At 40.9% G+C, this 24,642-nt stretch overlaps 2 protein-coding genes across 3 annotated transcripts; one reads left to right on the top strand and one right to left on the bottom strand.

The window, feature by feature from the left end:
• Positions 1-238: 238 nt before the first annotated feature.
• On the top strand, positions 239-1,181 carry polr2l (polymerase (RNA) II (DNA directed) polypeptide L). Its single transcript, XM_010890500.4, has 3 exons — positions 239-372; positions 744-858; positions 997-1,181. The coding sequence occupies exons 2-3, from the start codon at positions 764-766 to the stop codon at positions 1,103-1,105; spliced, it is 204 nt and encodes a 67-aa protein (XP_010888802.1). The 5' UTR covers positions 239-372; positions 744-763; the 3' UTR covers positions 1,106-1,181.
• A 242-nt stretch (positions 1,182-1,423) lies between these two features.
• On the bottom strand, positions 1,424-8,018 carry LOC105022255 (cleavage and polyadenylation specificity factor subunit 7). Of its 2 annotated transcripts, none has more exons than XM_013137699.4 (9): positions 7,454-8,018; positions 6,914-7,123; positions 6,671-6,774; positions 6,150-6,295; positions 5,704-6,055; positions 5,471-5,589; positions 5,188-5,335; positions 4,835-5,084; positions 1,424-1,837 (listed from the first exon to the last, which is right to left on the bottom strand). In XM_013137699.4, exons 1-8 carry the CDS (start codon positions 7,535-7,537, stop codon positions 4,835-4,837), a joined length of 1,413 nt encoding a protein of 470 aa, XP_012993153.1. In that variant the 5' UTR covers positions 7,538-8,018; the 3' UTR covers positions 1,424-1,837. The 2 variants fall into 2 exon arrangements, with proteins under 2 accessions (XP_012993153.1, XP_010888801.1); XM_010890499.5 differs by having other exon boundaries at positions 5,471-5,592; positions 7,454-8,017.
• Between the last annotated feature and the right edge of the window lie 16,624 nt (positions 8,019-24,642).

Raw genomic sequence — 24,642 nt, 5'->3', positions numbered from 1 at the left:
TTCGAATATAATTCGCTTAATCGTGCCGCTGTATGTATATAGTATAATGTTTTAACAAGGTAGTTTTAGCAATAGGTAGACGTAAGGGAAATTATGAAACGGAAGTTAATAGCGGTGGAATTGTCCAAACGTTACTAAGGTTACTCAAGTGGCAACAGTTTGAAATTGCGAGGAGGGGGTTAGGAAATGACGAAACGGAAGTATGAGTTTTATCCAGCCGAGTTTGCCGGGCTGCAGCTCAATGCCTCTCAATCCAGTTGGTGGCAGTAACGCACCGGAAACGTTGGTTGCCAACCGCCATGTAAAAATAAAAGAAGAAAACTGAACGGCGCATCGGATGTACCATTTCTATCGTCCCATTACTACTTTACAGTGAGTATAACAATTAACTTTTGCTTTGGCCTACGTTTCTCCGTGATATACTGCACACATTTTGTTGTTTTGCTTATGTATTGTTTCGCTATTGCTATATGTGTGTTAGAAAACGTGTGTGTTAGAAAACGTGTGCGCTGGCTAGTCAGCACGCTTATTAACATACACAATTGAGGTACTGTACACATTGGTACGGCTTGTACTTTCCTTAATGTAATAGCTATTTATGATGGACTGTTTCCATTCTTCTTCAAGTACTGAAGTTCAATGAATGGTCATCCCCTGCCAAGACATTCGACCTAGCTGTCTAACTAAGCTAGGGTGTGAGTATCCGCTAGGTAGCCAGCTAGCTAACTCTAATTCGTTCTCAGGTACATTGTGCCGCGTTGAAATGATTATTCCGGTCCGATGCTTCACCTGTGGGAAAATCGTTGGAAATAAATGGGAGGCGTACCTTGGCCTCCTTCAAGCTGAATATACTGAAGGGTGAGGCTGTTTTCTATGTGGGTTGTTTACTGTACATTGTATTTATTCTGAGAACTTCTACAACCTTGGTACAGTACATGGGCTACTCCTAAACATACTCAGTAATTTTCCCTTCTCTCCCTTTTGTATGGTTGGCAGTGATGCCCTTGATGCCCTTGGTCTGAAGAGGTATTGCTGTCGGAGGATGCTACTGGCCCATGTAGACCTGATTGAAAAGTTGCTGAACTATGCACCCCTGGAGAAATGAATACATCAATCTAACAAATTTTATGGACATGTTCTGAAGCCGTTTACACCCTGGTGGAATTAAATCATTGAGACTACTATTTTGCATTGTACTTTTTTTTTATATAGCAAACTCTTCTAAATTCTAGAAGTGCTACTTTTTTCTTTAAGAATGTTTGTCAACTGCTTACTGAGAGAACAAAACATGTTATTTGCCACAATTGCTTAAAAATATTAAATTTACCCCTTTAAGCAGCACGAGTCTGGTGCCAAAACAAAACTAGTCTTCTGCTATTACAAGGTTACAGACACACTGCAATCAACAAACTTTTGTCAAGTCTAATTTTAACAGCCTTTTAATCAGTTCAAGTTTTGATACAAAAGAAGGGCGAAGAGAAAGAAAACATACACAGTTCAACATATAAAATGTTTACCTCTGCTGTGTGCATGCAGGTGTGGCAAAAAGTGTCAGCCACATCCTTGAAACTGTCCTTTCAGAATCAAAAAATGAAATTACAAAGACCGTATCACTGTGAGAAAGAGATGATGTCTGAGATCAGAAGACAACAAAGGTAAAATGCTTGGTGGCTGCTGATTACCAGAGAAACGTGAACTTCGGGGCAGAAGGTTGTTGGGGCTATTAACATTCACTTTCTGTCTCACCAACAAATTATCCCAGATTTCTAAGCAGCTTGGTGCAGAAATAAAGTCCTGCCTCCCCTCCTACTCAGCCATAAAGGAACATATAGACAACCTACAATGTCCGGAAAAGAATGCAGAAAAAAACAATATCAGACATGCACACGTACAAAGGGTTGAATAAAATGAAACAGGTGTGTGGTAGCAAGTTTGTTTTTGATTATAACTGGTCCTAATTTGGAGATTAAGGTAAGGCTTCAGACAAACGTTTTTCACACGTGGCACTGATGCCACATATTCAATAAAACATATACAGTCCCTGACAAAAGTCATGTCGCTTGTGTACAAATTGACCTGAAGTGCAGCTGAAATATCTTTCTAATCAGTATGTCTTTACAAGAAATGGCTCATTTTAATCCCAACAGCTTTTGTAATAATGTTTCAGTGCAAAACGAAACTGTCAAAAAGTATTCTAATATTCACAGCTTGGTAAAGCCCATTGAGTCAATTTTTGCAAAGACATAAGTGTTGTCGCCTTGTCATATGAGCTTCACTTGTGACCAATAATGGATCAATTAGGTCTCAGGTGTGTATAAAAACAACCCCAGTACACTAGACCTTCACATCAACTGCAACTAGACCTCTGCAAACATGCCTAAGATTCACCCTGAGACCAAAGTTCTGATTATCAAGAGGCTGAAGATCAGATCCACTGCTGATGTGGCAGACACCTTCAATGTGTCGCAGCGTCAAGTACAGAGGATAAAAAAAAAACATTTGAAGAAACTGGAGACGTTTTTGACAAGCCCAGGTCAGGCAGACCCCGCAAGACAACTGCTCGAGAGGACCGTTTGTTGGCTCGAAAATCCAAGGCCAGCCCCTTTTCCACTGCAGCAGAGCTCCACGAGACCTGGTCACCTGAAGTCCCTGTGTCAACCAGAACAGTTTGTCGGATTCTGTCTCGAAATGGCCTCCATGGTCGAATCAGTGCCCAGAAGCCAGCACTAAACAAAAGACAATTGAAAAACCGTGTGGCATTTGCCAAGGCCCACAGCCTGCTAAAAGGATGGATGCTGGAAAAGTGGAAGAAGGTGGATTTTTCAGATGAATCTTCTGTTGAATTACACCACAGTCGCCGCAAATATTGCAGGAGACCTACTGGAGCCCGCATGGATCCGAGATTCACCCAGAAAACAGTGAAGTTCGGTGGCGGAAAAATCATGGTCTGGGGTTACATCCAGTATGGGGGTGTGCGAGAGATCTGCAGGGTTGAAGGCAACATCAATAGTCTAAAATACCAAGAAATCTTAGCTACTTCTTATATTCCCAACCATAAAAGAGGCCAAATTCTGCAGCAGGATGGTGCCCCATCCCATACTTCCATCTCCACATCAAAGTTCCTCAAGGCAAAGAAGATCTAGATGCTCCAGGATTGGCCAGCCCAGTCACCAGACATGAACATCATTGAGCATATGTGGGGTAGGATGAAAGAGGAAGCATGGAAGACGAAACCAAATAATATTGATGAAATCTGGGAGGCATGCAAGACTGCTTTCTTTGCTATTCCTGATGACTTCATCAATAAATTGTATGAATCCTTGACAAATCGCATGGATGCAGTCCTTCAAGCTCATGGAAGTCATACAAGATATTACATTTGGATCTCACAGCACCACTACTTAATTTGCTGACATATTTTTGTATTTGCAGTAAATTTGTTCAATTTCTGTATAGGCGACAAAACTTTTGTCTTGCCAAAATTTTACCTTTCTGTCTTGATTAAATGATAAATCTTTTTTCAGTGAAACAAATTTTTTTCAGTGCATTAAACATCATTTGGGAGGGTTTTAGCTTTTCATATGAGCTATTTCTAACACCAATTGATTAATTAAAAGTCAGGTTAATAGCAGGTGTTTCCACAAAATAGATAAGCGACAAGACTTTTGTCAGGGACTGTATATATAAAATCAACACGGCATCAGCAAAAATGTTGTACCCCACTTTTGGTGTTGGGACATTAGAAATATAACAGTATATGTGCTGCAAAATGTAGATATACAGATCTGCACTGACCATAACCAATGCAGCAAATTTTCCATATACAAACAAGACATTCACCCAAGTTTGGTCACAGTGTGCTACATTACAGTCAAAGTTAATTGCATTGTATAACAAAAAACATCACATTTGATCATAAACAATAATTATCCATTGTAGACTAGTAATAATTTAATATTAATCAGATTAATGTGAAAATGCATAGTAGGGCCTGAGAAATTGCCTGTGACACAAATGAATTAACAAACTGAATCCATTACACTTTCCCCATTCGGATTTTAGTGGGGGACAACATTACAAAATAAAAATAAGCTATTGATCATCCGTTGCTAAATAATTTGTGTAATAGGCCAGAGAACAGCAAAAGAATCAACAGGTTTATTGTGGCAAGGAGGGTCTAGCCACATTTCTCTCCCACCACTGTGCACACTGCTTCCACTCCAATTCATACATATTTAATGCTGTTTATGAATAAATCTCAGAACAGGAGGTAATTCCTGATGTTTTAGACTTGTAAATGTGTAGGTTGAATTAAGTAAATGTATAACTACCAGGCACACAAAGTGTATATTTTGTCTTTAACATAAAATGGATTGAGGGAGTCTGAATCAAACTTTGTAAATGGCATCTCAACCATGGCTGCATAGATAGTGTAGAAAATTCGCAATGATCTCTGTTTCCTCGCTTACTCAGTTTTTCCACAATTTTGAAGATGCAAATTGTGCAAGGCAGTAGTTGCCTACCTAGTACATATTTCACATGTGAACAAAATGCTGTTGTCCGTAATTCTCTGGTCAGGAGATGTGAGTGAGAGTAGCTCACATGCAGCCACATACCATTTGTAAAACAGACAGAGGTAAAGAGGTTGATATCAGGACTGAGCCAACCATTTACCCAATTAATGAGGTTTTTTTTGGAAGGTTGCACTGATTCAACCAATTAAAAATGTCACTTGAAAAAACAAAAATGGTTGCAAATTGTGGTCACAGTCTGGAGACCTGGCGTGGGTTAAAATATTTAAGGCAAGACAGGAGAGGAGAAGGTCCAAGCTTACCTAGCGGTGCCGCTCGCGATGCTCCCTATGTCTATCTCTTTCCCGAACACGATCCCGGTCTCTCCCATCTCTCTCCCCACTTAGGGAGCGCTCTCGGTGCCGGCGGGACATTCCTGCTGCCTCCCATTCCTGGCTGTAAGATTCTTCTCGCTCTTCCCTTCCCCTGCCTCTGTCTCGTTCTCTATCCCTTTCCCTGTCCCTCTCCCTATCTCGGGAACGATGTTCTCTGTCACGGGAACGGTGTCTTTTCCTACACAGAAAACATGTTAGGAATGAGGACAACAATTTTTGAATTCTAAAAAAATAAATAAAAGAACAGCAACAGTAAGTTGCCCCAAAAATCCTACACTGACCTGGAACCGTAAGACTTGCTCTCGATGGAGAAAAGGCAGTCTTTAAGAGAGATAACTAGGGCTCGACAGCGCTCATCCCCATACACTCTTGACTGTTTGATGACAGCAATTGCAGTCAAAAGGGTCTCAATGGCCAGAGGCAGGTCACCTGTAAGTGAGATGACATCACAGGTCATTACATCAGTAGAGTTCAAATTGACCATTTCTTTAGAGGTTTCACTATTCATTTGTATTTTCTTGTATTATGTAGGCTTCATCAACATTTTATTTTATCGTGTCTAACCGGCAGTGGCTCCAGACACAGCCTTGGTAATGGCGCTGCTTGCAATGGCTCTGTTTCTGTTCATCAGCTCATCAAACTCTCCCTCTAGGACTGGGGGTATAGGAGCTTCACTCTCCCTGCTGCTACAGAAAAATATAGATCAACATCATAAATATACTGTACATTCCCATACAACTTGTGATAGACATTAGAAACAAAAATGACTTCATAGTAAATACAGTGGGTGAGCTCACTTGTGCTGGTTGTAAGATGTGTTTTGTTGTTGACTATAGTTATCGTGTTGAGCTGGAGGAAAGAAGGCAGGGTTTAAATGCAGGGAGGGAGGAGGCTGGCTGGGGAGATGTAGAGGTGGAGGGAAAAGGTGGGGCATGGGGGGAGGGGGGATGTGAGGTGGAAGGTGGGGGAAAAGAGGAGGCGGTCGACTGAAGAATGGGGTTGACAGAAGGGGAGGTTTGTTGTGAATTAGTAGGGGGTGGATAGTGTGAGGGACAGTGGAGTGGTTAAGGTTGAGCACAGGAGGGGAGACCGAGGTGTGTTTCTCCACAGTATCTGATGACTCTTTTGAGTTAGATCGCTGTGGGACACCTGTGGAGGAGGAAAGAAAGTTTGAATGTTTTGGTATCACATCTAAGGTAGATTTGAGTATACATTTATTTTCTGTATGCAAATGTGTAATTACGTTTATTAGCCTGGGCTTCAAAAATGGCGAGATTCTGGCGTGTGGCAAAGCGGCAGTCCACCCTTTCTCCATTAACATGACAATTTGGCAATGTTTCCAGCAACCTTTGCAATGACTCTTCTGTAGCCACCACTAATTCAGCATATCTGTAGAGTAAAAGATAAATCTCAGCCTTAAGTGTACATTATGTTACTAGCTGAATTAAGTAAAAAAAAAAAAAAAAGATATTGTATCACATAATAATCAACTAGAAATCAGTAGAAGACAAGCGCAGTTCTTTTCAGTTCTTCAGGTTTTGGAGACAATACTCTAGACAGATACTGATATTTATGAAAAATTGACATTGAACTGTTAGAATTGTATTGTTCTGAGCTACATTCAAGACTAATTTGACTGCAGTGTGTCTCTGGGTCTCCATCAAACACAATAACCAGAGTAAAGAAATGCCAAAACACCTATTTAATTAAGAAATATATCAGATTAGATTAAAATGATGCCCACTGGATAGGCTTAACTCTCACCCCCTGGACTGGCCATTAGCTCGGTTCTCAGCAAATTTTATCTCCAGAATGTCCTTCACTCCCAAGGTGCGTGCCACGTTAATAAGGTCTATGTCAGAGGTCCACTGAAGAGTGGGTAAGGAAGGGATGGTGGAAGAAAAAATGAGGGGAAAGTGAAAAGGATATTAGGTCTATGTATCCCAATACAAAACATGGGATAAAAGATGAGCAACACTTGATTGAAGTTGATGGGGGTAGACTCACCCAGGAAAAGTTGCCAACATATACAGACAGTCTTTTGTTCCGCACCCCACTGTAAGTATACAGTACTGCTGATTTGCTCTCCTCTTTCATTGGCTGGTCCTTGCTGAGGGGGATGGCATCCTCTGAGAATTTTCGTTCATGGCTCACAGAGCCTGTGAGCACAGCATCATAAAGATCACTTGCCTCTGCTGTTGTTGCAAAATCCCCATCCTACAAACAGAAAAGAAGGCGAAAAGGTAATCATCCCTCAATGTCTATCTTATTTCTTACCCCTTAATGATAGACACGCCGGTTAAGAATAATAGAACACTACAGCCCCCACTGTATTGTTGATACCAAGGATAAGACACTGAATATCTTGTCAAATTCATATGATCTAAATCTGCCAGTTAACTTGTGACGTTGACGAGCTTATCAAAATAACATGTAAAATCTCGTCCTTTTCATTACTACTTCAAGAACGACTGCATTAGTTTCAACTTCTAACTATTAATCGGCCTACAGCTAGCTTTCCCCAAAAAATACATTTGCCTGCCTCACCTCCCCGTTATTTTGATTGAAGTTCTCATCGTAGATATCTATGAGGTCAGGTGCACTACCACAATCAGCCGCTTTAGCTGCCATCCCGAGTCCTGGGTTGGCACTGCAGCCTGTAGCTACGTTGGGTTAGCTAACGACGTTAGCAACACTTTCTCTCAGTAATACGAATACACTTGGCAATCAACGCAAGCGAATAACTCGTTAAAGATCCATGTTACCTTGCGTCTATATTTTATTGATGTATCTAGTCCAGCTGGCTACCCAATAAATACCAAGATATTTTCAAATAACTAGCTAACAATAGCCAAATAGCTAGTTAGCATCACCTCGCATCTACTCCCCTCCCCTTGCAGGGAAGCTGGCGTGGACGAAAACTGAAAGGCAAACAAAGAAATCCACAAACTGGAAGAAAAAAGTTGACAAATTTTATATTTTCATAATGTGATCAATGAAAAATGCAAGTCTGCATGCAAAACACGATAAAATCACGATACAGTCTAAGCTAGCTTGTTGCTATATCAAATCAGGAACGGAACCAAACAGTAGAGCTTTCAAATAACTCCGGTGTGAAACAAGCATTATGTTACAAGGTTCCACAATTATTATTTAGTTACCATCGAAATAATACAACGGTAGTTGTATCGAATATCTCATTTAAACGTGTTAGATGTTGATGCAAATATTACTGCCTAACATGGACATATAACCATATTTTGGAATAATACATCATTTCCCTAACTAATAATATGGCTTCCTATGTTGCCATAGAGATGGTTAAACGCTTTAACTGAGAGATAGGTCTTCGGAGAAAACAAAAATAATTAATTGGACAAATAGATTGAGGCCACCGATGGAACAAGGACCTAGATGGTCCACCAAATGTATACATCTAAAGCATTAGTTTGTTATTTCCTCAGGAAAAGAAGGAAGGCCACGTAGGTATATGTTGTCTATGGAAGGACATATAAATGGCTGACGTATTTACAGTCGCCACGCCCCTCTGTTGGGGTAAGGCAGTAAAAAAGAAAAAAAAACGCCGTTGGGGTCAGTCGAGAACATCGTAGAGGAAGCGGCAGATTCAATTTGTGGGAGAGGTGGCCGGAGAGACTCTAGCAAGAGTTGGAGCGCTATAGTTACAGGTTTAAACTAGTGATGGCCAAACGAGGCCTGGTTGAATCGATGAGGCTTTCCAGCACATTGCTTCGCAAAAAAGGTTCATTTCTCGATGCCTCGTCTAGACAGCGCTCGCTGAGGGTACCTACTTGAAATCATTAATAGCAGGTCAAATAATGATTACCGCTAAGACGTTGCATTGGCTCAACGGAAGCTTCAGCCATCCACTCCAACGACTCACGTCAGTCGCATCACTCGCAATGCGAAGTCAATATAGTTAATAGCCTATAACTATTTATTTTACAAAAGCCTGTTGATTTGTGTATTCATATTTTTCCTAAACGCTTGTTTTTATTTGCATAAGTAATAGGTAAATAGGACCGACTGAATGTAAAAGTGCACGTTTAATCAGTGAGCGAAAAATTTAAGAGATAATATTTGTGTGGGCTTTTACATGTGTTTTGAACTGGCAACTGATCTTTTATAACTAGACTGTTAGGCAAAGTACTTTTTGTAACAGGGAAATATCTTATTCATATTTAGTGAGGACATTTTTTTTTCTAGATGGGTCCATTCCAAAAATTTCACAAATAATACGTATTCAGATATATGTAATATGTATCCATCAAACAGCGTTTCAGTCAATTATATACTCAAACTGGACTTGAAACCAAAAGCAAGCACATCAGCTATGTGGCGTTTTATTTTCTCTGAAACTGCCAAAACTCCATATCGTGATGCTGTATTTTAGAATTATAAAACTAGATTCGTACAAGCAAAAAATATTACGAAGACGGACTAATATTTTTTGCTTGTACGAATCTAGTTTTATAATTCTAAAATACAGCATCACGATATGGAGTTTTGGCAGTTTCATCTCATCCTCCCAAAAAACGTAACCAAAACTTTTCGGGACCTGTGCTAAAATAACAAGCAAAGGCAGTGTCTTCGTAACAGGGTGTTTGTACGTTCACAGATCTAATTTCACGCTTACGTTTTTTGTTTTACATCTGACCTTTTTTACAGTCATACCAGTTTACAAATGTATTTTCTTATGATCCCAAAAATAACAAGGAAGATAAAATTGGGATTAACACTGAGCAGACTGCGAAGGTGTCTACATCCCTAGACAGACTGGAGCAGAGATGGATGGAACAGATAGGATTAGGACTTTCAAGGGTACAAAGTGGACTCATAATCATCAACGTCTAATTGTGTTTAAAAGAGCCCAGGCAATTGTGAAATAGTGTATTTGCAAGGCTAAGTGGGGTTTTTTGGTGTATATTTTGTGGAAGTATAGGAAGGACTATACTTCACCCTGTGCTGGAGAATGAGATGGGAATTGCAGTAACTGACATGGAGAAGGCTGAGATGTTGGCCCAGATGTTTGTTAGGATGCACAGCTTGGGCAATTTGGAGGAAGATACGTTGAATGCCCTGTTTTCATTGGGGGAAATTAAGTGAGCGTTAGCCAAAGCAGGAATGATGTCTCCTGGGGAGGGTGAAATATGTTACATTATGTTAGTGTATTTTATTGACTGTGCCTTGGGGACTCTGTTGGGTCTGCACAACAAAGTTTGGCAATACGGAACTGTGCCTGATAGATGGAAGCAGGCAATATTGGTGCCAGTATGGAAGCCAGGTCTGGATGATAAGGACTGCATGATTTGTATAAAATATTGCGATTACGGTTATGATTTGCGATTTTCAAACATGGATGTAAGCAGTGTAGATAATCTCACTTAACCAGAAAAGGAACCAGGCAAGCCTACTTCAGCCAGTCTGCATTGAAAGTGATGAATGTTGTCTGCACAGGATTTGAACCAGGGTTGCCCACATGAGAGGCAATGTCTTTAGCTATTACACCACAAAACTGTACACTTATCTAATGATCAACATTAGATCATTCTGTCACCTATTAACATAATGTAAAGTTTCAATATTTTGCTAGACACCATTAAGCATTGTGTTGAACTGACTAATGTTTCTTAAGTTTACCTCCACCACAAATAGCATCTATGAACTGTATCACTTTTGCCACTGGCCGTTTTAAAAGCGTATTAGCCAGTTATATTTGGCTAGATACCATTAAGCATTGTGTTAAAATGACTAACGTTTATTATTAAGTTTACCTCCACCACAAATGGCATCTATGAACTGTATGGCTTTTGTCACTGGCCATTGTAACAGCTAATTTACCATTTGTGAATGACATTGATACAATGACTATCAATATAGTATAGATAACTGACTTTTTCGTCAAGTGAAAAGAGAAAGAGAATTGTGTAGCCAGCAAAGTTTTTGTCTATCATGAACAAATCCTAATGCATAATTTTAAAATCCACCAGAACAGTTTTTTAGGCTTCCTAAAACATAGCTACTGAAGGTTGTAGCCAGCAAAGTTTTTGTCCATCGTGAACAAATCCTAAGGTATGATGTGTTTTGAATGTGACAGGAGTGGAACGTGGGACCTATTGATCCATAGTCCGCAATCTCTAAACACTACGCTATTTAACAAGGGGTAGTCAGTCTGTCAGGCACTCACTCAGTCAGTATGAGACATTCGCTCTTCTAGGCCGGCTCTGCTTATGCGGTCCGGCAAAAATAGAGATCATAGCCTATATAATGTGCTTTTATCCTGAATAAAAAGCAAGTTAAAGTTCAGTTTTCTTTTTTACATTTAATGCAATGGCGTTTGCAGCGTTTGCTATGTTTGTGTTGTTGCCATAGATGGTTAGGCAAAACTTCTCAACCCTTGAGGTATATTCTCTCCCACATTTACTTTGTTTTTAGGCACCAACATTGAAGCCATTTTTAATAACAATGTTGTTGTGTATGTGGGACAATTTCTTGGTGCCACTCACTAACTTAAAGCAGATGTCTTTGCTTGGAGTTGCAGTGTTAACTCAAACATTCAAAAACCATCAAGTATTTAAACCAAATGAGTCCAGGTATTTAAGTAATCTACAAAAATACCTACAGCACCCGCAAGAAAAACACTTGCCTTGCGTGAAGTGCATATGATTCACCTTTTTTGGAGCTGAAAATGCATGGAGTGGAGATGGCAATTGATGATGTACTCTGCTGACTTCACCACCCTGGGGTCTCTGATGCTTTGGGTCTGCTTGTCAGGAAGTCCAGGATCCAACTGCAAAGGGACAAATTAAGTCCCAGCGTCCTGAGCTTTGGAACAAGCTTAGCAGGCACACTTGTGTTTAATGCTGAGCTGTAGTCCATGAACAGCATCCTTACGTATGTGTTGCCATTTTCCAGGTGGGAGAGGGTGGTGTGTGTCGTCAGGGTGATGGCATCGTCTCTAGATCTATTGGGATGGTATGTAAATTGAAAGGAGTCCAATGAATCAAGAAAGGTGGAGCAGATGTGGGTTCTGAGCAGCCGCTTGAAGCACTTCATGATGATAGAGGTCAGTGCCACAGGGCAGTTGTCATTCAGGCAGGTGATGGAAGGTTTCTTTTGTACAGGGACAAAGGTGGTCTGTTTGAAGCAGGTGGGGACTGCAGACAGAGACAGGGAGAGGTCCTGAGGAAATGGCCTGGAATGCCATCTTGCCCTGGTGACATCCGTGGGTTTTCTCTTTGAAAAGCTCTCCTCATGTCGGCTGTGGCTAGGGACAGAGTGCAGTCGTCCTGGTTCTCAGCAAGCCTTTCCAAAGGAATGGTGTCGCCTCAAACCGAGTACAGAAGGTCTTGAGCTCATTGGGGAGAGAGGCTGGGCATCATTGCTATTTTTTCCTGTAACAGTCCACACCACATGAGTCTTTGTGTCTTGGGTCAGAGCTGTGGTAGTTACACTCCAACTTATCCCTGTATCTCTTTTTGCATCTCTGATGGCCTTCCATAGGTCATACCAGGACTTCCTCAAAGCCTCCAGATCCCCAGAACCATAGGCAGAGGACCGTGCTCTGAGCATAGCACGGACAGGATCATTAACCTCAGGCTTTTGGTTGGGGAAAGTTCTATTATTTACCCCCGGGATGACATACTCGATGCACTTGGAGATATACAGTATGCTGAGACAGAGTCTGTGTATTCATCAATAACCCCATCAGCTGCAATGCAGAAAATCTGTTGTTTCAAAGCAGTCCTGGAGAGTGGTAATGGATTCCTCATTACAGCATTGAACTGCCGGACAAAACGGTTTATCCTGTTTTAGACGTTGTCTGTAGGTTAGGAGGAGAAGAATGGAGGTGTGATCCACCTTGCCAAATTCCGGGTGGGAGAGAGGTTTGTAACTGTTCCGTATTTGTGAATAACAACGGCCAAGAGTCTGATCCGCACGGGTAGGAAAGTTAATGTGCTGGTGGTATTTCAGCAAAACTTTCTTCATATTTGGCCTATTGAAGTCACCAATAACAGAAAATGCTGCCTCAGGCTGAGCCTCCTCTAGTCCGTTAATTACTCTGTATAGGTCTTCGAGTGCATGCGTTTTATCCTCCTGAGCGGGTACGTAGACTGCTGTGATTGTAGTGGAGATGAATTGTCACGGAAGGTAGAAGGGCCATACATGTACAGCTAGACGCTACAGGTCTGGTGAACAGTGTGTTGAAAGTACTGCAACATTTGAACCCCAGCAAGAGTTAACCATAATGCAGACCCCTCCGCCTTTACGTTTACCTGACTCGAAAGATCTGTCCTGCCGGTAGATGGTAAAACCAGCTGGGATAATGGCCGAGTCAGGCACCATAGGGTCTAGCCAGGTCTCAACAGACGCCAGATACCGCCACGTGTACCTCTGTTCTTTCTCCTCCAATAGCGTATTGATAAATTGGTGGCAAGGCAAAGGAATCACAGCAAGTGCTCTGGTAAGTAGTGAAAAAGTATTCAGTGATGAACAAAACAGTATTCAGTGATGAACAAACAGTAATGAACAAACAGTGTTCAGTGAGGAAGAAACTTCCAAAAGTGCTAGTTGATCATACTGTATGAGCAACAGTGCAGCATGAACAAAAATAAATACAATATAAACAGTAATAAGCAAACAACTACTATTAATTTTAGTCCACACTCACACATTTTGAAATGGGCTAGCACCATCCTTAGCCTAGGGCTAGCTTGCCCTGCTCCAGAGCAGGGTTAGCACTGACTTTTCAGGGCTAGCCCTAGAAACACAGTGACAATATAACTAGTGTGAAATGGGGTCAAGAACAAAATCATAGAACGTTTATTGCCCAATCACAAAAGCTGCACTTTCACTTAATTTACATATGCTCTTGATGCACGCCGTTACCAACAGCTACTTACACTCAGGAAACTTTTGTTGTTTCAGTGTACCGACTTTATCTTAGCAAAGTAATTACTGCAGCTTGCTAGCAATGTTTATCTAGCAGATATGTTTTTCTCTTTCTTTGCATACTTTTAACGAAGCAGTCAAAGCAAATGCCGAGAGGTAGGGCATCTTGATCATCCAATGTCAAAATGTCTTTGAGCATTTATCATGTCTCAGTGATGTACCTGTAACATTATTTGCATGCCAGAGAGAATGTAACATTTAGAGGTTTTCATACATAGAATGTAAAATTCTAGTCCAGGGTTTAGGAATACAAGTGTAAATCCTTAGCCTAGGGTTAAAGCTTAGCCCAGAGTTAGTAAGGCCTTGTGTGAACAAAGGCTAACACAGGGCCAGTCTCAGTCTGGGGCTAAGATATTTGTTCATATTATTTACTCCTCGACTATGTTTATTCATTAGGACAAATTGCAATGTTGTCTGATGTGTTCACTTCATCATTCATTTGAGAACTTGAGAGGTCGCTAGCTAGGTGTGATAAGAAACTTTAAATTTCAGGCATAAACCTAATGTGTTGCCCACAAAAATATTTTATTTAAGCATGCTTCCTTTTAAGGGGAAAGGTGGAAGGTGGAAGCATTGACTTTTGACAGCGTTTGAAGAAGATTGAACATGATTCCAGTGGGAAAGGCATCTATGTTTAATATCCTAATAAAACACTTGAACACTTCAAACTTGTTGTATAACTCTATACCGAGACTACAGACTGACCAGAAAATATCAAACTGTACCCATCCCTAATTATGCCAGATTTCTATATTGATCTATAATTTTAATGGTTAGTTTTTTATTGTATGGCATTTTCTAGAGACCTTTATCTTCCCAGGGTAAAAAGACGCCAAGTATATCGTTATTCATGAAAAAGATTAATGCATTCTGCTCTGGTTAAAACTGAAAAAAATATTATATATATAATATATATATTTGTCTTTCTTTGCAGCAACATGGCAGCCATGGAGGTACGTACAGCAATACATTCACTTGGCCATGATGACTGCATTTCAATTTAAAATGTTTACATAGAATGTAGTGTACTTAATGTGTTTCAGACAGGGTTTGTGACCACATGTATGTCCAATGCCACTTTCATGAAATTTCAAAACCCTGCTCAAAGAAATTAAGGGAATGCTTAAATCACACATCGGGTCTCGATTAACAAAATATATCAAAGATCAAAATATTTACTTTACATTGTGTAATTCGTTGAGAAAACAATTATGTAACAATGATCAATGGAAACCAAAATCACCAACCGATTGAGGGCTGGATTAGAAAATCCAAGTAAACAATTCATCACAGGCTGTTCCAACTTGTGTGAATTTGATCACGGCAACTCATAATGTGACTCAGTAGTGTGTATGGCCCCCATGTGCTTGTATGCGCTCCTGACAATGTCTGGGCATGCTGCTGATGGATCTCCTCCCTGACCTGGATCAGTGCATTAGTGAGATCCTGGACAGTCTGTGGCGCAACTTGACCGCGTCGGATGCACCGATACAAAACATCATCCAGGAACTTGAGGCCGGACATTGTCCTGCACTAGGAGGAACCCAGGGCCCACTGCACCAGCATAAGCATCCTGGTACCTAGCAGCAGTCAGGGTACCGTTAGCTAGCATGTAAAGGTCTGTGTGACCCTCAAAGGATATGCCTCCCCAGACCATCACTAAACCGGTCATGCTGGATGATGATGCAGGCAGCATAACGTTAACCATGGCATCTCCAGACTCTTTCATCATCTGTCACATCTGTCACATGTGCTCACATGTGTGAACCTGCTGCTCTCATCTGTGAAGAGAATGGGGCGCCAATGGTGGACCTGCCAATTCTGGTGTTCTCAAGCTGCACAGTGCTGGGCTTTGAGCACAGGTCCCAATAGAGGATGTCAAGCCCTCATGCCACCCTTATGGAGGTCTGTGTTTCTGACAGTTTGGTCAGAAACATGTACACCAGTAGCCCGCCGGAGGTCATTTTGTAGGGCTCTGTCAGTAGCAAGCAAGTTTATTTATATAGCACAATTCATACATCGAAGCAACTCAATGTGCTTTACAAAGAAAAATATATGAAAGTACAACAACATAAAAACAAATACTCAAATGAATACATCAAAACAAATGAATACATAATAAAAAATACAATAATAAAACATAAAAAATGGGATAAAAACATAGGAAGGTATAAGGCTAAACAGTGTGGTTAAGTTTAAGTGCTCAGTCATAGACATGTGAGAAGAGAAGTGTTTTTATCCTGGATTTAAAAATGTATACGTTTGGGGCACGTCTAAGATCTTCTGGTAGTTTATTCCAGTTTTGTACAGCATAAGTGCTAAACGCAGCTTCTCCATGTTTAATTTGGACTCTGGGTTCTATTAGCTGACCTGTGTTCATGGATCTAAGAGCCCTGCTCGGTTTATATTCTTCAAACATATCAGAAATGTATTCGGGTCCTAAACCATTCAGAGATTTATAAACTAAAAGCACCACTTTGAAATCTATTCTGTAACTGACTGGAAGCCAATTCAAAGATTTAAGAACCCGAGTGATGTGCTAGTAGCAGCATTCTGAATGAGCTGCAGTTGTTTTACAGTCTTTTTCCGGATTCCAGTTAAGAGGCCATCACAGTAGACAACCCTACTAGAGATGAAAGCATGGATGAGCTTCTCTTGGTCTTTTTGGGACACCAAGCCTTTGTTTCTGGCTATATGTTTTAGATGATAGAATGCTGTTTTGGTGACCGCTTTGATATGACTGTTAAATGTGAGGTCTGAGTCTATCAAAACACCAATATTACTCACTTGATCCCTGGTTTTAAGGGCCAGAGAATCCAGCTCTTTACTAATACTTGTTCTTATATTTTTGTTGCCAAACACAATAATCTCATTGTAGACAAAAATTGTAGACAATATTGGTTCTTCCAGGTATTTATGTGCTCTGTACAGTGTCACAGAGAGTCTATTGAGCTGTTGTCATATGGTTCGAGAGCCATATATATTTGAGTATCATCGGCATAGCTGTGGTAGTTAATGTTGTTGTTTTGTATAATTTCGTCCAGATGTAGCATATAGAGATTGAACAGAAGCGGTCTTTACCTTTAACGGTGCAACACGATCCATGACATTCAATATTTTGGCATACAAATTATCCAGGAGTACATCAACTGACTCAGCACTTATTGTTGGAGAGATAGCTATTGCTTCAATAAACTGAGCATTGGTACTCTCATTAATGTACCTTTTCTTAACAGAAACAGAGTTTACTGGAACATTTGGGGTGATAAGTGAATCAAAAAAGACACAGAAATGATCAGACAGGGCCGTCTTTAACCATGACAGAGGAAATATTGAGACCTTCAGAGATAACCAGATCTAGAATGTGGCCTTGAGTGTGTGTATGCTCTTGTTGAGTGAGATCAAAAGTGTCAAGTAGTGCAAAATGTTATTTGGCATTATTGTCTGTACTATTATCTATGTGGATGTTAAAATCCCCTGTAATAATAAACAAGTTATAATCAACTGATATAACAGAGAGTAGTTCAACAAAATCATCAATAAAATTAGCAGAATATCGTGGAGGTCTGTAAATGGTTAAAACAAAATTTTGGGGGTACCCTTCAATGTAAAACAGAGGCATTCAGAAGAAATAAAATTACCTAGTGCATGTTATTTGCACTGGAATGTATCTTTGAATAGGGCAGCCACTCCTTCTCCTTTTCTACCATTTCGACATGTATTCATATAGCCACATTTTTGGGTGCTGTCTCATTAAGGATTGCGGCACTACAATCTTCTGTTAGCCATGTTTCAGTGGGACACATAAAATCTAGGTTGTAAGATATTATAATGTCATTTACCAAGAATGATTTGTTGGCGAGAGATCTGATATTAAGTAAAGCCAGCTTAATATATATAATAGGGGTTCCTGGAGTAGCAGGTTGATGTGTTACAGTTAACAGATTAGACAAGTTTACTTTATGGGTTGCATGCTCCCGGTTTCTTCCATTTCTAATCAACACAGGAATAGAGATACTGGGTGCTAGCTTGTACTCAAAACAATTAGCATTGCTATTTTCACAATAGCAGGGACCCGAAGCACATCACCGAGTATATTCTGTGCTCTTTGGGAAAAAGGATAAGGTTGTTGACTATGTGGCAGTTGTCTAAGCAATCGTTTTAGATGGGGGAGGAGTGGGACATAGGGAAAGATGAGCTCTGCTCTCTTTGGTTAGAACTAGCTCCATGATTGGTGAGTGCATGTGTGTGGGGGGGGGGAGAGGGTGGGTGTGATTGAGTTGGAGAGGGTGAGTGTGATGAAGGGTGGGTGTGTGAGTTTTTGTGCCCCCATTTGGGACAAGGACAACTTCTGGAGGCATTGGGTGATTTTAGTTAGAGGGTCAGGAGAGGGGGGTGAATACTCTGCCTATGAGTACTGTCCTTCATGCTTATCTTGTTTGGGGATGGCATTCCATGAACGTGACGTAGGTTGGCACCAAGCAGCCGGCATCCCATGATGTTTGGATGAACCCCATCAGGTCTAAAGCGATCTTTACAGTTCCAAAAAATATTTAAATTGTCAATAAACCTTATCCCGTGGTTGAGGCATGCCGATGTCAGCCATGTATTCAGCCCAAGGAGTCTGCTAAAAGATTCAATTCATTTCCCCAAGGTTGGAATGGGGCCTGAGATGAAAACATGTTGTTGAAAGTTGTTTATTTTCTTCAGTAGCATAGAAAAATATTTTTTCAGGTTCTCAGAGCCAGTTTTCCTTTGTAGAATGTCAAAAGACCCAGTGTGGATTATAATCTGCATGTTGCTTGGATGTGTAAAGAGAATAACTGGTAACATTTCTGTTAGTTCTCTGACCGATGTGTCAGCCATGGTTAGGTCTTCTGATATGCTTGGTTGTCATCCCCAATCAAGGTATTATCTGGGTTGTCAGATGTGGAGTTATAAAGTTTCTTCTTTCCCTTGTCCTATCAATTGTTTTAGGGCTATTTCTTGGATTTTGGTTAGCCCTAATGCTAGTGTTGGGGTTAGCATCCCTAGGTTCATTTAGACACACTTTGTTCCGAGTCAGAGGATCGTACCTGTTTTTCAGTGTGAGTTCAGGTGGTGGATTGAGGGTTGGTGCTCTCCTATTTGATTTCTTGCTGGATTTGCCTCTGTGGCGCACAACGTCACTGGTCCGTGGTCTAGATTTGAAGTAATCCCTTGTATACCAATCTGTGTCTGTCCATTAGCATTTGGTAGCTCAACCCCTAGAGTAGCTGCTACAGAGTCAATGAATAGTTCACTCTCACATATTTCAAGCTGTGTTATCGTTTCATTCAGCCGTTCGCTTTGAAATTGCTCTGATCTGTTCACCAGTTTTGACTGCGTTCTATCAAGTATAAGGAAATCTTTAGAGCTCTCTAGCCTTAGGTTCCTATTGTGCTATGTTAGGATTAGCATCTGTTGATTCACCTGCGGGACAAGACCCACAGTCCGACCGGAGGAGCGCTCTGGTGACTAAATCTTCTAAGCGGTTGATCTGTTCCTCAAACAGCTGTCTTAGCTCCTCCATCATATAAAATCACTAGAAAATACAAAAGGACTATGCTGAGGTCTTCTTTTAAAAATTACATAAAACTGTAAAAATATGATTAAAACAAATATAGAACAAAAATGAAACAAAGGTAAAAGATTTAAAGAAGATTAAAAGAAAATTTAAAAGTAAGAAAAGAAAGGCTGGCAAAAGGCAGGAGAAGCAGGATATTTGCGTTACGCGACTAACAGGCATTAAAGCAGGAAGCCATATTTAGTACTCATACTGTTCCTCCTCACACAAAGGAGCAGATATCAGTCCTGCTGCTGGGTTGATGCCCCTCTAAGGCCCTGTCCAGTTCTCTTTGTGTAATGGCCCGTCTTTGGGTATCTCCTCCATGCTCTTGAGACTGTACTATGAGACACAGCAAATCTTCTTGTGACGGGTATGGATGTGCCATCCTGGAGGACCTGAAAGGGTTGCAGGTAGCTCTTCATGCTACCAGTTGTCAAAAGGTCACTAGCAAAATGCAAAACTAGAGAAGAATCTGTCAGGAAGGATAAGGAGAGAGCAATTGTCTGTGGCCACCACCTGCAAAACTATTCCCTTTTTGGGGATTGTCTTGCTGTTGCCTCTCTAGTGCACCTGTTGTCAGTTTCATTTGCACCAAAACAGGTGACATTGATTCACAATCGCTAATGCTTCCTAACGGGAGAGTTTGATATCCCTGAAGTTTAATTGACTTGATGTTTTTATACTGTGATAATTACGTGATCCCTTAAATTTTTTGAGCAGTGTATAATGGGATGGTAGAGCATTCCACTTATATATAACAGATAACAATTCCTGGAGCTGCTGTAGATTAGACTGAGATAGGACATGAGGTCCAGGACAGATTTATGTTTGCTCAAAATCTATTTCATTTTGCCTTCATCTTGGAATAGAAAAAGACATTCAGCTTTCACTCTGTGGTTGGTTCGTTATTAGATATACCTATCTACTGTAAGGTAGTACTCCTTTTTAGCTCTTTCTGTTTCAAGATTTAAACCATTGTGCATTCAGAGATGCCTTTCTGCCCACCTCTGTTGTAAGGAGTGGTTATTTGATTGTTTGTGGCCTTTCTGTCAGCATGAGTAAGTCTGGCCATTCTGATCTGACTTCTAAATAACAAGGTGTTTTCTCCCCCACACAACTGCTGCACACTGGGTGTTTTGACATTATTCTCTGTAAACTCTAGAGACTGTATGGTGAAGATCCAAGAAGGTCAGCTGTTTCTGAGATGCAGGAACCACCACGTCTGGCAACAACGATCATATCACAATTAGTCACTTAGATCCTGCATCTTCTCTATTCTAATTTGGTCAGACAATTAAACCTTGATCATGTTTGGATGCTTTTTCTTGTTGACCTGCAGCCATATGATTTACTGTGTGGGTATTTGTGTTGACAAGTATGTGACTACCCTATGAAGTGATGGGTGAATGTATCATGTAAATACTTGCTGGAAATCTGACATGGCCTTTACGGACTGTCATAAATTATAAAGGTCTGGGTCAGGATAGTACAACCCTGTTTCCAAAAAAGTTGTGACGCTACATAAAATGCAAATAACAAAATGTAAATATGGTTGCATAGCAACAATGAATTACTGCCTAAGACAATAGACAGGCAAGCATTGAGAATGAAAGAGGTAGTGATAAGGCAGTGCTACGTCTATGGGTTATTGATGCAAGTGTATGAATCCGAGGGAATGGTATTTTGAACAAAAGGTAACAGAATGAGGTTGTCAGATATTATTATTTATTTTTTTTGTGAAGCATTGTATTATTGACAACATAAATGTCAGTGTTCAACATATTTTTCCAGGTCACACTATGTGGGGAGATGTATGAGGCTGTCATGGTTGAGGTTGTGGTAAGACGGGGGGGAGGGACGACGACACACGGACAGGTGGAGGCTCAGCACCCAGAGCCGCCGGGAGAGCCGGCGGAGGGTCAGGAGCCGACGGAGGGTCAAGAGCCGGCCGAGGGTCAAGAGCCGGCCGAGGGTCAGGAGCCGGCCGAGGAGTAGGAGCCGCGTGATGAGGCGGTGGCTCCTGGGCAGGAGAGGGCGCTGCAGGACGAGGAGGCCATTCCACGGCGGGCTCGGGTGGAGGCGGCCAGTCCACAGCGGGCTCAGGCGGCGGCGACCAGTCCACGGCGAGCTCGGGCGGCGGCGGCCAGTCCACGGAGGGCCCTCCTGTTCTCCACTCTTTATCTGTATTAACTGCACATGTTTGAACTTGTTATCTGTATAAAAGACACATTTCCACACACTCAATCAAACAGACTCCAACCTCTCTACAATGGCCAAGACCAGAGAGCTGTGTAAGGACATCAGGGATAAAATTGTTGACCTGCACAAGGCTAGGATGGACTACAGGACAATAGGCAAACAGCTTGGTGAGAAGGCAACAACTGTTGGTGCAATTATTAGAAAATGGAAGAAGTTCAAGATGACTGTCAGTCTCCCTCGGTCTGGGGCTCCATGCAAGATCTCACCTCGTGGAGCATCAATGATCATGAGGAAGGTGAGGGATAAGCCCAGAACTACACGGCAGGACCTGGCCAATGACCTGAAGAGAGCTGGGACCTCAGTCTCAAAGAAAACCATTAGTAACACACTACGCCGTAATGGATTAAAATCATGCAGCGCACGCAAGGTCCCCCTGCTCAAGCCAGCGCAGGTCCAGGCCTGTCTGAAGTTTGCCAATGACCATCTGGATGATCCAGAGAAGGAATGGGAGTAGGTCATGTGGTCTGATGAGAGCTTTTTGGTCTAAACTCCACTTGCCGTGTTTGGAGGGAGAAGAAGGATGAGTACAACCCCAAGAACACCATACCAACCATGAAGCATGAACCATGGAGGTGGAAACATCATTGTTTGGGGATGCTTTTTTGGGGATCTCTGTAATTGCAAACAAAGATTTCTGTACCAAATGTTAAGTTCTGCTTTTCTGATTTACTTATGTCATGCAATAAAATGCAAAATCATACAATGTGATCTTCTGGATTTTTGTTTTAGATTTCATCACACACAGTTGAAGAGTACCTATGATAAAATTAATTCTACTTGCATTGTAAGGGGGAAAACCTGCAAAATCGGCAGTGTATCAAATACTCCCCACTGTACTTAATGTTTTGGAATGATCTCTAATTTCGATTTTTCAGCCTCATGATGGCATGCTTTACTGGTCCAGATACCAACTCCCCACTGTATATGGGTTTGGTATCTGGATGCACAATAAATATGCAATGCATATTGTTTATTGTTCCAATAAAAAATTGCACACATACGCATTGTGCATACATATATTGAACAGTAATCAGCCATTTTGTCTGCCATTTTGCAAGTTATCTCTTATTCCTGAAAAGATAGGGAGGCATACATAAGACACCTGTATGCCGAAGGACAAGTCAATAGAATTTACGGTTCATGAGAAGATTTTTGTAATTTCGGAGACATTTTCATTGTACAGAAAAATCCATCATGGCGGATTTTATGGGTTCTTGAGGCTTTTTTGTTCATAATGAGAAAATCAGCACTGTAGAAGAAACTGGGTGGAAATGGCATCATTTTGAATTTAGCAAATTTAATCATGTACTATATTTCCCCTGGTGAAGGAATCGGGGCGTGGGTCTGTATTGTTGTTACACATGAACTATTTTTTTAAGTTTTAAAGTTTATATATTTTTTAACATGGACCTTTTGAGTTATTATGCATTTTTGGTGCCAATAATAATAAAAATACTAACAATAACAATAGGGTTTATCCTACTGGAGAACCCCTAATGATGTGCAAATCATTTAAACCCTATATTCAACAGAAAATAGTGCAAAGATAACATACCAAATGTTGAAACAGAGACACTTTATTGTTTCTTGAAAAATATATGCCCACTTGGAATTTGATGGCAGCAACACATTTAAAAAAAGTTGGGACAGAGGCAATAAAAGACCTGAAACATTGTATAATGCTAAAAACGAAACCTGGTAGAATATCACAACTAAGTAGGTCAATTGGCAACAGGTCAGTAACATGATTGGGAATTATAAGATAATTCCAGAGAGGATGGGTCTATCAGAAGTGGGGATGGGTAGAGGATCACCACTCTGTGAAAGACTCCGTGGGCAAATTGTGCAACAATTTAAGAATACCGTTTCTCAACGTAAAATTGCAAAGAGTTTGGGGATCTCATCATCTACAGTACATTATCTACCACATAAAACGTTCCTGTGGTCTGATGAATGAAAATTATCAACTTTTTCTGAAATGTTTTGCTGGTGTCAAATTCAAAATGGGCATGTATTTTTCCCAAAAACAATAACATTTCACAGTTTCAACATTTGATATGTTATCTTTGTTCTATTTTCAATTAAATATAGGGATAAATGATTTGCACATCATTGCCTTTTGTTGACAGTGTTGCGTATGCTACCTTACATTCTGTCATTCTTACCTTTTTTACAACCTGGACTGGGGCAGGGTATAAGGACTATTTCGAGGATGTTCCTAAAGATTACACGTCACTGTACAGTTTGATATTAATTAATGTGATATTCTTTTGTTGTACTTGTAATACATCATATGCAATTCAAATGTAACTAAATGTTTTTTCTTAGTGTATAGGAGCCATTCATAGCAGGACTGGGATCCACTGCCTTGAGGTTCCACATTGCACGTTTTAGTTTTGGAATGGTCCATTGCGTAGCAGCCAACTTCATTAGTGGCTGAAATATCTCACTTGGGGAGATTATCTGGATGAGTGTAGTGGTGCTGTACCTTCCAATATGCAGCCAATCTAAGGCTACCTGGCAAAAAAAAGAGTATGAAGCCATAACATTATGACCACTGGTGAAGTGAATAACACTGATAATCTCATTATCATTGCGCCTGTCAGTGGGTGGGATATATTAGGCAAGTGAACATTCTGTCCTCAAAGTTGATGTGTTAGAAGCAGTAAAAATGGGCAAGCGTAAAGATCTGAGCGACATTGACAAGGGCCAAATTGTGATGGCTAGACGACTGGGTCAGAGCATCTCCAAAACTGATGCCCTGGTGGGGTCTTCCCGGTCTGCAGTGGTCAGTACCTATCAATAGTGGTCCAAGGAAGGTAAAGCGGTGAACTGGCGACCGGGTCATGGGTGGCCAAGGCTCATTGATGCACGTGGGGAGCGAAGTGTGGCCCTTGTGGTCCGATCCAACAGATGAGCT

This window comes from Esox lucius, chromosome 2 (genome assembly GCF_011004845.1).
Source record: "Esox lucius isolate fEsoLuc1 chromosome 2, fEsoLuc1.pri, whole genome shotgun sequence".
In the NCBI taxonomy this organism is placed as follows: domain Eukaryota; kingdom Metazoa; phylum Chordata; class Actinopteri; order Esociformes; family Esocidae; genus Esox; species Esox lucius.
Note: the sequence above shows the minus strand (reverse complement) of the source record. Positions and strands in the feature narration are given on the sequence as shown.